Genomic DNA, 18,518 nt, shown 5'->3' on the forward strand with positions numbered 1-18,518 from the left:
AGGCTAGCTATCCCTGTGGTGTAGTTTGCAGAACCCCTGCCAATAGAACCAGAATATATACTACAATATATCCTGCTCCTACTGGACAGTATATATGCATCTTACAGCCCAATTGATTGGATAATACACAGTAAATAAGTGTTCCTTTTGGTGATAGCTAATCTACATCCTTACCCTTTTCGTCATGCTATACAAGCATATAATAGAGCATAATATATCCCTTACTGGTCTTTGGAACTTGCTTTCAATAGTTGCCATAATGAATTAATTTTGAAAAGTTGCTAGCATTCTCCTAATGCAAGTATGCACTAATTCAATCCTGCTCTAGGAGTTACAAAACCTGAAATGAAGCATTATTAGATTTCACATTTGAAATTCATATTCACTGGCAAAATATTTCATATTTTTATTTTCCTTTGATGGTTGAATTCATTGAGTCTATGTTCCCTTTTTATTTATTTTTTTCTGTCTATTTTGTGTAGCTTAAGAGTTTTTCAATATATTAATTCATTCACTTCAGTGAAGTTAGTCATTCTTTCAGGTATGATTCATTTTGAGACTCCAAAATGTCTCAACACCCAAACTTTGTGCTTTTATAAAAGCTTACCTTTTAGTTATTAAATAGTTGACATTACTCATTTACCCTTACTATAGAGTGGTTCATTCTAATAGAGAGCCGTTCTAATTTTGTACTTTAGGCTTAATTCAATAACTTCAAATGCAACATGCTAAACATTAAATTTTTAATTTGTTTAAGATCAACAATTGAAAACATTTAATCTACCCCAAACTCTGAGTTAACTTCTAATTATGTTCTGGTCTTAAGGTTATTTAATGATGATAATCCTGATTTTTTTTTTCAATCCCCACTGAATGGGTATTGACAGTTTAATATATATATATATATATATATATATATATATATATATATATATATATATATATATATATATATATATATATATATATATATATATATATATTATATATATATATTTAGTGATATTTTCTCCTTAAAGTCTTAATAATTTTTAATTTGTTTAAGTTCAACAATTGAAAACATTTAATCTACCCAAACCTTTCAGTTAACTTTAAATTATGTTTTGGTCTTGAGGTTGTTTAATGATGATAATCATGATTGTTTTTTTTTTTATTGACCTGTACAAATTACCTCAGTATAATTAAGTCAAGCAATCTTTTGTTACAGTGGTTCAAGTTCTTCAGCATATGCGAACCAAAGAAACCGAGTTATAAGAAGAAAAAAATGGAGGTTTTAGAAGATCCATTAGAAAAACTCCTGTTGGAGCAAACAAAAGATGCCCAAAATCCAGATTATGCATTTGGCATGTATGTCAGTAATGAACTGAAACAATTCGACAGAGAAAAAACACTTGGCAAAATTTAAAATTCAACAGGTGTTATATGACTTGGAAACAACGGATGAGGTGCAGACCTGATTTTTTTTTTCAAAAATATTTTTTACTATGATTTAATAAAGAGACAAGTTTTTAATTTTCTTTTCTTGATTGACGAACGATAGAGTCCGTGGAACATTCACTGGGAAAACTATTCTCAGAGAAGACCAAAAACAGTAAAAGTCTGTTTAATTTTTAACAAATTGATGAAGATATGGTTATAAGTACTGTCATTTCTCTTGTGCTTTGGTTATCTGGAACTTCCAAAGAAATGGTCACTTTGCCAAGATAGCTGTCCATCATGGGAATTGAAATATTCTTGAAATTTTATTCGAGTCTCATTGGCCAGAAGCGTGTGATTATTGGACCCTTGCTGGTTCAAATGGCTGCTCCATAAAGAAGGCTCTGATTCCCTCCACTGACCAGGTATAATTTCTCCATTTCCTCGAATAGTGTCAGTAAGGCTTGAATTACAGTGATCAGAGCTCTCGGCTACTAGATAGTTGTGAAGGCATACACATGCCATGTTTATGTTCATAACCGTCTCTAATTTACTATTTATTGTCTGTAAAATATTCTCTAGCGAGCAGCTAACACTCCAAATGCATTCTCAACGCTCATTCTAGCCCTTGATAATCTGTGATAAAAAAATTCTCTTAGAGCCTGATAAATCGTGTTCATTTCCTGGGAATGGTTTCATTAAATTATTTCTTAATGGAAAAGCCTGATCCCCAACAAATACAGGGGGTAAACTATGGGTTCCAATGACTTTTTGTGGGGGTAGTTCTATTGTACTTTCTGGAATGTTTTTTCCAAAAGAACTGCTTGAAAACACCCCAGAATCGCTAGCACTTCCTTCTGCACCAATATCCACAACTATGAACTTGTATGTTGCATCAGCAATAGCTAGAAGAACAATACTGAAGAAACTTTTATAGTTGTAAAACACCGAGCCTGAGTTTGTTGGACATTTTATTCTTATATGTTTGCCATCCATGGAACCCATGGAGTTCAGGAAGTTCCACCTTTCTTGAAAAGCTCTTGAAATCTGTTCAAAGTCTTCAATAGTAGGGACCTTCATCCCAATGGCTTGCAAGGTTTCTCATATAGCTTTAACAGTTTCAGCTATTATTTTAGCTACAGTGGACCTACCAATTAAATACTGAAAAGATAGCGAACGTTTGCTATCTCCAGTGGCTAAATATCTAAGTGTAAGAGCTAATCTTTCCTCTCCACCAATACTTCTTCTCCATCTTGTGTTTTTTTTTGATATTTTTTCTCTAACAAGCTGGAATATATACTGAAACTGATTTGGTATCATTTGCATATAATCAAAATACCGCTGAGAATCCTGTTGTCTTAGATTCTCAATAATAATAACATATGGCCCAGAATCCTCTCTTTTCTGAAGGACAGGTCTCACCCACCATTGACGTCCTGGATTTGACGCCCTTTGCCAAAAAAAGGGGGGTTGAATTAAATCTTTGAAAATAAATAGTACAAACGTTTATTGTTCATTTAATTGGGGCTTAGGTGCTGCCCATCCCATCTTTTTAAACAGAAATAATCACCTGATATAAATTTTTTTTTACTTTGTTTTTTCTCGTCCAAAATTGTAGTTACTGTATCTACTGTGAAGGGGACTATTCTGTCCCAGATTTTTAATGAATATTTGTTTTATCAAACAATTCATGGTAATGAATTGTAAGGAAGGATCGAAGTATTTCAGGAGTCGTTTTTAAGTTATTGGAACAAAAAGTAAAACTTTATCAAAAAAATCGAAGCAAATTAGAGGGCTGGAACCCCCTCCTAAATAGAAGAGGGTTGCTCTGCTCAATAATCCTTTTCGTTTTAAGATTCGATGTTGCTCCCTACTTTTAGTTGCAAAAAAACGAATTTTTAAATTTAATTCTAAATACAATAATGGTGAAAAATAATGGCTCTTTTTTGGTTTGTTTAATGATTTTGTATATATACTTTTACCATTTAACTGTAATATTTGTTGTCATATATTAAAGAAGAAATCCTAAAAAATAAAGAGAATTGCTAATTGTGGATGCACTGTAATCCATACACAGAAAATTTAGTCTTTCTATGTTTTTCTTTTTAATGTGGGACCCGCCTCATTTGCGAAGTAATTTCTGTTCGTTTTAAGATTTAATGTTGCTCCTTACTTTCAGTAAAAAAAACTTGTTTTTTTAAATATAATTCTATATGCAATAATGGTTGAAAACCATTTGGTAATTCTGCATAATAAACCATAACTGCAATATTTGTTGCTATACGTTACAAAATAATTATTATAAATTAAAGAGAATTACTAGTTGGGATGCACTGTCATCCATATAAGAAAAACTTAGTCTTTCCGTGTTTTGGTTTCGTCTGATGCACTACGGTCTATGTCATCCACAAAACAATTTCTAAAAAGGGAAGGGAAGGACCCAGGGACCTGGATTTCAAAAGGCCTATATACAAGATGGACTGTTTTTTTTTATGGGCATAGACAGTTCTTGGGAGTAAGTTAATCAAAATAGTGAAATATGTTACCCTTCTTCTCCTTCTGCGAAGCAAAACAAGGGCAGTAGCAGCTGCAGTTGGAGATAGAATCATTCTAAGAAGAATCTAAAAATAACTTGTTTAGCTTGGACTTATTCCGCATGCGATTTTTCCGCATTCAAAATGCGTTTTTCCGGAAAATATTCTGCGATTTTTCCGCAAAGAGAATGCGGATATCGCATTTCGTTTTTCCGCAATCCGCAGCATGTGGGAACGAAGGGATACAGTGGATTAGTTCCGAAAACGTAAAAACGAAATGTAGGCTCTTGAAGTTAAGCACCTGAATTCAACTAACTTTATCCCTCTTTTACATGTCTTATAACTTGAAATTCCCATCCAAATTTAACATTAGTTATGTTATAAATTCAAAAAATCTTGCTGCTCCATAATTGCCCTCTCTTTAGTGGTAATATTTCCTTTATCATGCCTACATACAAGAAAGAGCAAGAGAAAATTCTTATTCCACATGATTAGTTGTCTTTCCCAACTTAAACATTATGGCTAAAAATTGAGTCTATATATATTTTGTGTCAAAAAACAGCCACTTTTATCCTCTCCCAAATCTTAATGGTTAGATCCAAGTGCATACACAGTTAATGGACCGCTTAATGAGTAGGAAGGGCAAAAAGTGAAAATCAATTATCTAGAGCAACAGCTTTTCTTTTATTCTGTAACAGAGAATTTAACAATATCACTTACCTATTTTAATAAAAGAACCCTCAGATGTTGTGACAAGCTCAGCCATATCCAAAATTTGAGGCAAGTCCATAGACCTTGGAATAGAGTCAACGGAAATTATAAGAAATATAATACTATCATCAACACTTGGTTATGGCACTTAGATTTTAGTCAGTAGATTAGAGGCAAAAGTCCCTGAAAATACCAAGGCTATAACGACTTTTAAACACTGCAAAACTAATTTTATATCTTAGTACAGTTGAAAGCACAGATTATGCTCCTTCAGCAGACAAAGAATTAGAAATGTGATTAGTTTTTTTTTCTTTTTTAAGAAGAGGGTGCTAAAATTCAAAAACTGTCTTTCTGATGAACAATATTAGTCTAAATTTCTTTTGAAATATTAATCAAGTATTTACTTTTAACAAAGAAGGACAATCTTCCTGAGATTATTATTTTATTATGCAAATTGTTTTTAAGATATTTTCAGAATTTGATAGCATTTCTTTTGGAAGAGGTTGTATCAGCATTGCAACTTGACTCTGCAGAAGGAAACACTACAATATACTGAAAAGTACTTTAAATTGTTTAAAATCAAATATAAACTTTAAGATGCACCAATAAACTTTAACCTTTCCCTGCATTATCAGCTAGATGTCCCAATCTTTTTTTTATGTTGGGTGAATTTTTTATTTTCAACTCGGTACCGTCAAGGAAACTGTATAAAATTAATAAAACTACTTTAAAAAAATCTAAAAAGTCTAACATATATCATTCTAAAAATTACTTCACTTTGCTCCAACCCCTCCTAATGGTCAAATATACAGCCCAAATCATATATTCTCAATGAGATTTCCTGTTGCTTGGTCTTGTTAATGTTATTAGTTTGCTCTTATGTTAATTTAAAGAAGAAATTACATATTAGAATTCATGGAGATTCTATAATATGAGATAGAATATTTTACCATTACAGGTGGGGGTTAGGGAAGGGAGGTTCTTTTATGAATGACTATCCATTTTAGAATTTGTATTATTAGTTTCCAAAATTTTATAGTGTTCCCTTCTGAGTTGTAAAAATCACTAAAACAGAACTCTTAACTCTAATCTAAATTTTCTACATGTATTCTTTTCTTCAAATTAACTTTATGGGAAAAAAAAAAACAACGTTAACATTATCAAGCAATAGAAAAACTCATGGATAATATATAATTTCAGCTATATGTTTGCCCATTACTAGAAGGAGTAGTAGATTGAAGTATTTTAGGAAGTATTTTAGAAGTTTTAGTTGTCAGAATTTTATGGTACTATAAAAAATGGTACTATGGTACTATGCCTATAAAAAAAAACTACAAAATCATAACCCTTGAATTGCCTATTTAAAAAAATATATAATTAAAATCTAAATCTTACTTGAGCAAGTTCAATCTTAAAGTTAAGTTAACTTTAACCTAAAATGTTATCTTTGTAATTCTTGTAACCATGCCATCTATTTTTAGTGTTGTGTTATTCATGGTTGTCTATTATAGAGACCAGACTTTGTCAAGTTGCTTTAATTTTAGTTCTGCCCAATAATTCTGCCCCTCAATTGTTCAGTCTAAATATTTAAAGAGCACTAGTAAGTATCAATTTATACCAAATTTCAGGACATCTACCTAATTTCATCTCCAAAGAAAAAGGAAAAAGAAGAAGACTAATTTAAGAAAAAAATTGGACCCTTTGAAAATATCACTTTAAACAGTTTTTTCTTGCAGTGATACATCAGTAAAGAGCTAAAGTCAGTAAAGAGCTTAGTAAAAAAAACACATGTACGAACAGGATTTTGCTTGGAGTAGGATCAGGCAATTCCATCACATCAAGTATCCAAACAAAGCTTCTGAATGAGGGTCTCCTGTGATAGAGATCTCCCAATAAAAGTAACATCACTAATATGTTTAAAGTCTCAATGACCAGGTTAATCAAATTTATATGCAGCGAACTTCATGAAGTGGTAACTTACTGCATAATTAGCCATCTTTTTATACTACAGCTATAAGTCAACTGATCAATAAAAAATTATTTATATAACTTTTCTTATGCTTCTTTTTCTATTTAGTACTGTTCTCCACAGATTCAGTTTCATTATCCCAGTTGTTTTTAACAGTTAGTTTACAGCTAATACTACTTTCAATCAATTGGTAATTTATAGTTGTTACTAGGATTTTGACAAAGTAAGTTTACTTTTCATGGGCTTAATCCATCAAAAAGGCTATGGTAAATTCTCCTTTGGGTTTGTGGTAATATTTTTGTCGTTGAGTTGAGCCTTACTAATATTAACTATAAAAAGTTTTTTGTTGAGTTGAAAGCATGGAGCAATATTAAAACCCACAGAAATTATTCCATATATAAGGGGGAGGAGCTAACATCTCCTAAGCACCCTGCTCTTTATGCTAAAGTTGCATTGTACTTTAAAAATACTTCTAATTTTGGTTAAATTGCTCTTATGTTTTATTAATCAAACAGTTCATGGTAACAAAGTGTAAGTAAGGAGTGACTAGGCTCAATAGTAACCAAAACCCCACAAAAAGGAATTTTGGTAGCAATAGATACTTCAAAACAATCAGCTTATTAGGCTGAATCCAAATATAGAATATTCATCAAGTTTAGTGTTACCCATCAAAAGTTAAGAACCTGAGAAAATTTACATGATTTTCAATTAAGGGGGAAGTAACCCTTAATAGCCAAGGAATCTTAGTAAAATCACACCACCCAATCCAGCATATCAGAGAATTCTACTGTAGAAGTTTCAAGCTCCTATATACAAAAATGTCCCAGAAGAAAGATAATGGATGTGTGTATATTTATTAAAAATTTTTCAGGGATGATTGTATCAAAATAATAGTCCTAGAATATTAGGAGAGGGTGCATTTGAGCGGATATTAAAAGTTCTAGTGGCCATTTTAAGAGACCAAAAAGATAAGGCTAACTACCCCCTCCCCAGGTCTTTTTCCCCCCAGTTATCTGAGTAAATTTTTGGAGATTTTTTTTTAGCAAGGATGAAATCATCTGGAGAAAATTTTATGAGGAGGGGGGGGGGTGTATTCTATGCTGGAGGAAATTTAACAAAGTTTTATTAAGGGGGGGGGTATTTTCCATTGAGGGTTCTTCAGCCCATAGTAACCAAAGAACTTTGCTCTTTGCTATCATTAGAAAACGGTGTTGGTCAGACACAAACTAATAAAGGATGAACTCCAGCCATTAGGAACTGAAGAACTTTGCTATTTACTTTCATCAGAAAAATGTGTTGTTTTTCTTAATCACATTTTGTTTGTTTCCTAAGTTTAAAAATACTCCCAGTAAACCATAGGCTACCAAAGGATCTTTTTCCCTAACCTAGAAACTAAGGTAAAAGACCTCTTTTCAGGAAATACCACTTTTCTTTGGAATTCTGGAAACATAGCAATGGGTTTTTGGACTGCCACTATTTTACTACAGCATGATGCAAGGTGAGGGCAGCAACAAGAACTCTACCTTCTTTGTCAAATTTTCACCAATAATTTGTCAGCATAAATTAAAAATGTTGTCTCTGTTTTGACAAGCCATTGAAAAGAAAATATTATATTTGGTACTCCTATGTTAACTGTACTCTTTTATATACTGCAATGGAAACCAGTCACAAAAAACCTGTTTTTGACATGTTAATTCAAGACACCACTATAGGGTAATGCAATGTATAGCATGGTTTTCATTGTGTATACAATATTTAAACAGTTGTTTTTTAGGGTTTAGGGGGGGAAGGTACCTAGGTTAGGTTACGTATATAATATATGGTATGCTTTACCCCCACCCCCTAATGTGCAAATATATAGCCCAAATTTGTTTATAAACTATTATATATTCATCCTATTTTATTTTATTTCATTAGCATTAACCAAACTAGCAGCATATAAAAGAGTACATTTTACCTTAATTACCTTAATTCGCACTTCGGAGCAAATTAAGGTCCATACTGGATCTGTTGTGCTCTGGGTCAAAAGATGGCAAAAATTCGTCACTGTGTTAGGGCCCAGTGACACGCCATAGGAGAGGTCTGCTGGAGAGATGCAATTTAAGCCCACTCGGTAGTGGTGGCCACGAGGTTGGTATGGCCCGTAAAGACCATTCTCAGTGGTATAGAGCTGACACCGCCGCACAACAGCAACTTCGGATTGAGTATGCGAGATGGTTGGGTATGACAAGCGGCATCAGCCTCCTAGCAAGACACTCATTATGATAAAGTTGGCATCAGTCAGTAGTTGAGTGTGACGGACAGTCCCACTCATATTTCCATGGATTGTTATTCCATTCCTTGTCAAGTCTGGACTGGAAGGACGCAGCCGTAGGTGCAGTCGCCATTTCAGCTTGAAGGCTATTCCAATCGTTGACAACGTGCTCAAAAAAGAAGTGTTGCCGCGTTCGTGTTTTAACAAAACGTTTTAATTTTGGTAGCAATAGATACTTCAAAACAATCAGCTTATTAGGCTGAATCCAAATATAGAATATTCATCAAGTTTAGTATTACCCATCAAAAGTTAAGAACCTGAGAAAATTTACATGATTTTCAATTAAGGGGGAAGTAACCCTTAATAGCCAAGGAATCTTAGTAAAATCACACCACCCAATCCAGCATATCAGAGAATTCTACTGTAGAAGTTTCAAGCTCCTATATACAAAAATGTCCCAGAAGAAAGATAATGGATGTGTGTATATTTATTAAAAATTTTTCAGGGATGATTGTATCAAAATAATAGTCCTAGAAGATTAAGAGAGGGTGCATTTGAGCGGATATTAAAAGTTCTAGTGGCCATTTTAAGAGACCAAAAAGATAAGGCTAACTACCCCCTCCCCAGGTCTTTTTCCCCCCAGTTATCTGAGTAAATTTTTGGAGATTTTTTTTTAGCAAGGATGAAATCATCTGGAGAAAATTTTATGAGGAGGGGGGGGGGTGTATTCTATGCTGGAGGAAATTTAACAAAGTTTTATTAAGGGGGGGGGGGGGTATTTTCCATTGAGGGTTCTTCAGCCCATAGTAACCAAAGAACTTTGCTCTTTGCTATCATTAGAAAACGGTGTTGGTCAGACACAAACTAATAAAGGATGAACTCCAGCCATTAGGAACTGAAGAACTTTGCTATTTACTTTCATCAGAAAAATGTGTTGTTTTTCTTAATCACATTTTGTTTTGTTTGTTACATAGGAGAACCTTATATTTAATATTTGTGATTTATAGAATAAACACCAAGCAATAAAAGTTACATTTTTAGAATCAAAAGGAAATCAGCTTTCTGTTAATATGTGAATAAAACTGAAATACTAAAAGGATATATACATCAAATTAGGATAATTGGTATTTCCAAAAAGAGGTTCTTGCATGTAAGCCAATAACTAATAATTTCAAGTGTTTGATCTTAAATAATTTTTATAAAAACCATATTAATGTATAGCTTAGATGGTAAAATTCTACTTTAGCTACTTTTGGGTATCTTGGAAAGGGGTTAAGTTAGGAAAATCAAAATTTCAGGGATGGGTCTACAGGCTAAAGCATGTCCCAGGAAGGTATTTTGAAGTACCTACCTCCACTCCTTCACCCTCTAGAGGGTCCTGACCTTTGATGACCTTTAAAAATATGTGTGTTGTAAAAGTGAAACCTTGCAGAATAGATCTTCTGCTTAACTAAAGTACAAACAAACTTTGCTCAATCCCATTTTATAAGTTTTTAAAGATATTGAATACATTTCCTAAATTAAAAGCAAAAGCAAAAAAAATTGATATGGCTTAAAATTCTAATCAAATAACAGGAATTGCATCTTAGTACCTAAAGCCAGAGAAAAAGAATCCGATAACTGAAAATTAAGGTAAAATTTTGTTTCGTCAAAATTTCAATACATATAGACCTGTCATGCAGACAAATTGCAGGACCCTCTAAAGGCAGAAGGAGTGGAGGTAGGTGCTTCAAAATACCTTCCCCAACCATACTTTAGCCTGTAGACCCATCCCTGAAAGTTTCATTTTACTAACTTAACCCCTTTCTAAGATAGCCAAAAGTAGCTTAAGTAGAATTTTACTGCTTAGATTATTAGCTTTTCTTTGATATATACAATTGTTGGTAAAGTTCTACCAAGTCATATTATTGAGTTAGAAATAAAGTGAATACACCATTTGATGCCTTTTTTTATGCTGATAATGAATATAATAATCATTTCTACCGGAAATGAATTTCAGCCCCCCCTATATATACCTAACCCTGAATTAACCTATATAGGGGGGGGGGCTGAAATTCATTTCCAATAGAAATAATTATTATATCCATAATCAGTATAAAAAAAGGCGGTAAATATCTACAAAATCATATTATTGAGTTAGGACTAAAGTGAATACACCATTCGATGCCTTTTTTTTGGTTATTACAATTATAATAAGAATTTCTATTGAAAATGAATTTCAGTCCCCCCCCTATATCGGCTATACCCAACCTAACCTACCCCTGACTTGGCCTATCTAGGGGGGGGGGGGCTGACACGCATCTCTGTTAGAATAGGGTCTTATATTTGTAATAAGCATAAAAAAGAGGCATCGAATGGTGTATTCACTTTTGTCCTAACTCAATAATATGATTTTGTAGATATTGACCAAAAAGGCATCAAATGGTGTATTCACTTTTGTCCTAACTCAATAATATGATTTGGTAGAACTTTACCCAATTCTTCTCAATACCTCTTTGGTAACAAAATGTGAGGGTTTTAGTCTTAAACAATTTTACTCAATTGAATACTGATCTTTTACCCTAGCCTATGGTTTTGTTTTGTATCTCTCTTAAACATACCCTTAAAAATATCTGCAATTAATTTTGAAACATAAAGAGTCCAAAGAGTATATTATCTTTGGCATCTTTGAGGAGTTGTTTGCTAGATGCTAGTTTAAAAATGTAAATCATTTAGCCTATGGAATATCAGCAATTCAGTAATATATTCACATTTTAGAAACCTGAAGAACCTACCAGGATGAAGTTATCTCCTGGCTCCCATCTCCGGGTTTATCTCCCTGACCTAAAATTGCTTACTCTATAGTTCTGAAAATAAAAATTATCCTTAAAAAAACTGCTTACACTTACAGCTTCCAGTTCCAGAATTTGTATGAGGGTATATGGACTACCACGAAGTCCTTTCACCCCTTTGATTTCGTATCTTCACTCCTTCTTTCTCTTCAGCTCAGTTACAGCTCTCAATTGATACTAAGTTTTTGGAATTTTTTGCTGTTTTTGATATTTTACTTAAAAGTACAAATATAAGCGTGAACTTAAAATTAATGCCTGAAATATTTTTTATTCATAGAAATTTTCATTGTGATTTCGAGTCAGAAATTTTCATTGTGATTTCGAGTCAGAAATTTTCATTGTGATTGTCAGGAGGTTTCAAACGAGGTGTTACATGACTATATTCAAAAAAAATAATATTTTCACTGTTGGGCCTATTGAGGTGGAGGCAGACAAATTTGGTTGCTTCATTTTTTATTCAAAAGCTATCAATCAGCACATCATTTGAAAGCTATTCTTCTTCTAAACATGTTTCTAACGTTGTTTTCTACATTAAACCTAAAAGGGCCGCACAAATCCTCTTTGCCTCCCATCTCCCCTTTCCTCTCAAAGCCTCACCAAATGAGGTTTTTCACTTTTTGTCAAAGCTCATCAAACAGCACATCATTTGAAAGCTATCCTTCTCCTGAACATATTTCTAGCATTGTTTTCTACATCAAACCTAAAAGGGCCACACAAATCCTCTTTTGCCTCCCACCTCCCCTTTCCTCTTAAACCCTCCATGTCAAAAAAAGAAAAATGAAAATTTGTAAAGAGATTCGTTATAGTAAGATATATCTTAAATGGAGAAGTTTTCATTGCCTAGGAATGTCCTAGCTCCATAAACCCCCCTACCCCTGAAGATAAGTACCACCCAAAGAAAAACATGGCAAATTTAAATTTGGTTCAAAAATTATTGGATAAGACTTGGATATTTAAAATCTATATGTCAGGAGCTTTCAAATGAGGTGTCGCATGACTATGTTCAATTATATTTTATTTTTACTGTTATGGAGGTAGTCTAGAGGTAGGCCAAATGAGGTCTTTCATTTTTTGTCAAAGCTTATCAAACAGCACATCATTTGAAATCTGTCCCTACTTCTGAACATGTTTCTAGCGTTGTTTTCTACATTAAACCTAAAAGGGTCAAACAAATCCTCTTTTGCCTCCCATCTCCTCTTTCCTCTCAAACCCTCCATGTCAAAACAAGAAAAATGAAAATTCGTAAAGAGATTCGTTATAGTAAGATATATCTTAAACGGAGAAGTTTTCATTACCTAGGATTGTCCTAGCTCCATAAACCCCCCTACCCTTGAATATAAGTTCCTCCCAAAGAAAAACATGGTAAATTCAAATTTGGTTCAAAAACTATTGGATAAGACTTGGATATTTAATATATTTACGTCAGGAGCTTTTAAATGAGGTGTTGCATGACTATATTCGATTATATTTTATTTTTACTGTTATGGAGGTAGTCTAGAGGTAGATCAAATAAGGTTTTTCTTCTTCTTCTATTTCACAGCAGGCGGGCTTTTCAGTTGATACTATTTAGCCCTTTTCCTTTTGCTACACTCTACGGCCTGCAAAACTACCGGCGTGGTTATCTCTTATTTATTAGATATTCTCAAATATCTTTCAATAGATCTTTCAACTCAAACAATTCAAATATAAGAAGATTGATATTTATTTTTGTGCTCTCTGTGCAGGTATAGTCGGCTAGGCTCGTGGATGATAGTGAAGTTTTGTATTGTTTGAAGCACATTAATAGTTTACAATGCAAAGTATGTTGTGCAGATGTCAGCATATTACATTCAAACAGGCAGTGGTCAATTGTTTCATTATTCATAATACAATACCTGCAAAGAGGGGACAGGGGAACTGAACCACTTGAATTAGGAAATTGATACGAGAATGCAAGAAAGTTTAGTCCCTTTGCTCCAGAACGAATTCTATGATAAATTTTAGAAAAATACTTCCTGGGAAAGGGGGAAAGAGTAGGATTTTTCTTATTAAACATAATATCTGATTGTCTCCATCGGTAAATATATCTAATGGAGATTAGTCTCCCACTTGGGTGGTCAATATTTATAGCATTTTTTGCTATTTCATCAACCTGATGATTACCACTTATACCAGAATGGCTAGGAATATACTGAAGATAAGTTCTTATGCCACTTGAAGCAAGATTATCTATAATACTAACACAATGATAAGTGTCAATATACAGCATATACTGAGGAGCTGAAGACAGCAACTCAAGGCTTGATAAAGAGTCAGAATAAATAATAATGTTATGTGAATGAGTAATCAAGAGTAAGATTTTTATCAGGTATCCAATTTCAGGCATTATGATATTTAATTCTGCGTACATCAGTGAGGGATAGTTGTGCGATTTGTAGACCATTACACGTTACTAGTGAGGAAGAAAAGTGCTAATTGATACATTTTTAGTCTTTGTGGACCAATCAACAAATAATTAGGAATGGTGCTTATAAGTGATTGTATTAAGTTCAGCAAAGTCTTCCTGGACAAAGGTAATGGGGGTTAAATCTTTAGTCCACTTTGAGAAATCAGTGTTTATTATGGGGATTCACCAATTCCATGGAGGGGATTGGGGGAAAGTAGGTGCAATAGACTTTGCGGGTACAGGTCCTGTACCCGCAAAGTCTATTGCAGTGATGCCAGGTGCCTGACTTAAGAATGCGCACCAAGGGAAGCGAAAATGCGCCATCGGCGCATTTTCACTATCTTTTTTTTGGGTCGAGTTCGAAATTCAGGGTAAATTGGATCTTTCAGGGATCAGGGCAAAAAAAAAAAAAGACAATGTTACCAGATAATGTGAATTTTGCTTTTCAGAATGCTAGAACTCAAAATTGGTAGGATTCAGTCTTCATTGACAGATTTCGGCACCATATTCCGAAATCTGAAACAGTGAAGCATTTTTGACTGATTACATGCGCTTTTGTGGTCAAAATTTTCTGTTCTCAGTCTCTGGGTTGACGAGAAAGATATTTTCCCTAGTTCTCTGGTATGTCAGAGAATTAAATGAAACAGGAAATTAAAGATGATCTAACAAAAAAAAATACTTGCCAATATGTAAAGTGGTATTTTACATTACTTTTTGGCTAATAGACTGAATTATTCCCTATCAACAATAGAAATTGTGATTAAAGAACTAAAAAAAGAAAACGGTACTCAATATAATGGTTTTACACTATAGATAATTTATACAAAAATCTGGAAGTTAAAGGTGCATTTGATTAAGATAAAAAACTGATAGGATTATTCCCCAACTTTGTTATTAGAACAAATGTTTCGTAGGTGTCAAAATATAAATTAGAAAGACAAGTCAAAGATAAGAAATTAGACTAGCCATTATTAATGCAACTATCAATAGATTTGCAGGCCAAAGATAACGTTATAAGATTTTGTCATGAAATATAACCCAAAGACATATACCAATGAGACAAAATTTTACTTGGCAAGGTCCATAAACAGTTCCGAGTGTTATTGTATTTGTGTTTTCCTTTTAATGAACTTCGAATAAGTTTTGTACATTTTTAATCATATATTGTATTTATCTTCGACTAGTATTCAAGATCATTTTCAAAGTTTAACAGCAAACCCTCCTTCTATATCGCCCAAAATTTCCTAGAGAGTTTCATTTTCATTGCTCATTGGATGGTTTTTTGATGTCATACATGTCAATGGTAAATCTATTCAGCATAGCGGGTGTAAAATCAAAGTCCCTGCAGCACTTTCCTTGGCAATTTAGCCTAAGTCGAATGGTCACAGTAGACTTAAGCATTTAAAGGTGCATCCTGTTTCGAATTTTGTACTTGACAAGATTCATGACAGAAAACACTCTCGACGAAGGGGTTGCTGATGGGTAAGCTAAGATAGAAAGAGCTGCTTGAGCTATGTCGAACAAAGGTCAGCTTTTCCCACTTTTCTGTATTTTTTGTTGTTTTTTTTTTTAAATTTGACCACCTTCCCATTTGGTTTTTCACGCTAAGGATAATGCACGCTTTAATATTTGAGATTTAGGTCGTCATGGAGCCTGGAATGCAATATGAGAATCCCTACGGGGTTCTGAAAATTCCACCTGTCTTTATAGAGAGATTTCTGAATATGTCAGTAAACACTAGAATCTGAAGTTTTTAGCTTTGTCATTGTTATTATGAAGGCAAAATGCGCCCACTTTGCGCCGAATTTTTTTGACATGCGCAAAATCGGCGCAATTTATCAATTTGAAAAATTCACTGCGCAATCAACTCAAAAAAGCACCCAAATGGCGCAAATGTGCACCATCTGGCAACTACGGTACAGGAAACTTCTTCTGAATATTGGCATACTCATCTGCAATACCTCTATACATGGCTGGATTTTCTTAACCAATTATGTAGAGTGTGTGAGCTATTTGATTCAATTTTTGTAAGATATTTTATCAAAAGAAATCTACGTCTCTCCCTTATTGTTGTTAATCCACTCTCAATGAGCAGAAACTTGGTGCTTGTGGGTTTCCTAAGACAAAACATGAGACATATTATATCGTTTTGTATTTTTTCAAATATTTCGATCTGGGTCTTTACGAATACACCATAGACGATGAGGCCATAGTCAATATGGGGGCTTATCTGTGATTTATAGAACTGGAGTAAGCGTTTCTCCTTACGACCCCAGGGTGTAGAAAGAAGTCTTTATAGTATAATTGTTTTTCTATAACCTTTTTTTATTGTGTTTGAAATGTGGAGGTGGAAATTAAGTTTTTTGTCAAGCATGAGACCTAGGTAATTAATATGATTATCTTCTGGAATAGTTGTTCCATTTAGAGTTAGTCTTGCATTAACATGATTTCGCTTTCGGTGAAATTGGATTATTTTTGACTTGGTAGGTGCAAAGGGTGAATCTGAATGTTGAGAGAATTTTTCAAATTGGAAAAGTGATATTTGCAGATTTGACTGTGCAATCTCAAAGGTGTTGCCAGATGACCATAGTACCAGATCATCAGCATATTGTAGATACGTGTGGGGGAGATTCATGTCCAAGAGATACAGGGCAAAAAGGAGGCAGCTGAAGACTGCTCCCTGAGGAAGACCTTTGGTTATTGTCTTTTGGGGTGAAGAGGCTGAACCTACACAAACAATGAAACTTTGCAATTCTATGAAAGATTTTATAAAAGATACTAGCTTGGGGGGTAGTCCAAGGTTTGCAAGTTTAATTAAAAGGATTTGGTGGTTCACATTCTCATATGCCCCTCCAAAATCTAGGAAAGCTGCAACTAGGATATTATTTTTTGAGAATGATTCATTTATTGTATTTTTTAACAATATGAAAGCATCTGTTGAGGAATGGTGTTTCCTGAAGCCAGTTTGAGTGTGAGGGATCATATTATTTTTTCAACAAACCAGAGGAGTCGATAATAGAACATTTTCTCCATTATTTTCTCCACCACAGGAGTAATCATTAGGGACATATATGACTCCGAGTTATTTTTTGATTTACTTTTATTTGTGACTGGTAGGAGGGATGAACAATTCAAGATATTGGGGAACATAGCTAAAGTCCAAGCAAGATCATAAAAAATTAGAAGGTCCTGTTTGAATGAATGGGTGATATTCTTTATCCATGTAGGGTGTATATTGTCATAGCTGCCGCTAGCCTCTGCCCTAATATGATGTATTGCATTGTTCATTTCCTGGATTGAAAATGGGCTGGTTATATACTCGGATCCTGGGCGAGGTTGGTAACTTGGGTTCATAGGAATTGGGGGTATTTTGCTACAATTGTTTGATGTTAGCTTATTAACAAAAAGAGTGGCAAATAGCTTAGCCTTTTCATTATCATAGAATAAAATAGAATAGAATATGATTTATTGGCTAAAATAGCACAAAAGCTAGCATAAGCACGTCAGAATTACCATAACAAAACAAATGTTATGTGATAAACATAAAACAAAAAATTGAATCAATAATAAAACAGATGTCAGGGGAAAAGTTATACCAATTATTAAAATAGGAAACAAAATAGGGGACAAAAGAGTTTTTGTATCTCATGGTCAACATTTGGGGAAACAGGGCCAGTTGGGTATTTGGAGCTCTAAGAGCATTGCGCCTTGTATTAGGAAGGGTTGGGGGATTTTCTTTAAAGGGAGGGAGAAAACGTCGATGGTAGTCAGAACTAAGGCACTTGTGACCAATGTTCATGGTAAGGATGTGACGTCGTGATTTCAATATAATAAGTTCAAGTCTAGCCAAACCGTCATCGTATGTAGTATAGGCCGTCCCCAGAATAATTTTTACTGCTCTTTTTTGAATACTTTTAATTTTAGAACATTGGTCTTTGGTCAACCCAGGGTGCCAGACAGGGCAAGTATATTCCAGACAGGGTCTTATATAAGAACAGTAAATTATTTTAAGGTTTTGGATTGATATGGAGAAACGTTTGAGAAGAGAGAAAGATTTAAGGAGAAAACAACCTTACTTAAATAAGTGGGAAATGGGGGAGTTCCATTTAAGGTTATTGTCCAACTGCACACCAAGCAGTTTAACAGTATTTAAATTTGGTATGCAAAGGTAATTATTGGTAGGGGGTATATTTTTTAAAAAAGAGAATAATCATTGATCATTGTCTTAATGGGTATTGTTATGTATAAGCTCATACAGGAGTGGGTCGAGGGAAGTCTTTTTCACACAGATGGAGCTTATGACTTTATGTATAAATGGCTCATATGTTTTTCTGTAAATATTATTTGCAAGGTTATTACAGTAGTTATATTTAGAATT

At 33.8% G+C, this 18,518-nt stretch overlaps 1 protein-coding gene across 1 annotated transcript in view; it reads right to left on the minus strand.

Annotated features, from left to right (window-relative positions):
* The window catches only part of LOC148946385 (uncharacterized), a 70,559-nt gene extending 58,022 nt beyond the window's left edge, over nucleotides 1–12,537 (minus strand). The window contains exons 1-2 of the mRNA XM_089097686.1: nucleotides 11,773–12,537; nucleotides 4,671–4,744 (exon numbers count right to left, since the gene is read on the minus strand). Coding sequence (XP_088953812.1) covers nucleotides 4,671–4,740 — 70 coding nt within the window. The 5' untranslated portion in view covers nucleotides 4,741–4,744; nucleotides 11,773–12,537. The remainder of the gene's footprint in view (nucleotides 1–4,670; nucleotides 4,745–11,772) is intronic.
* Between the last annotated feature and the right edge of the window lie 5,981 nt (nucleotides 12,538–18,518).

The sequence above is a fragment of the Artemia sp. Qi Xiang Cuo genome, chromosome 12, assembly GCF_049724085.1.
Source record: "Artemia sp. Qi Xiang Cuo chromosome 12, ASM4972408v1, whole genome shotgun sequence".
Lineage (NCBI taxonomy): Eukaryota > Metazoa > Arthropoda > Branchiopoda > Anostraca > Artemiidae > Artemia > Artemia sp. Qi Xiang Cuo.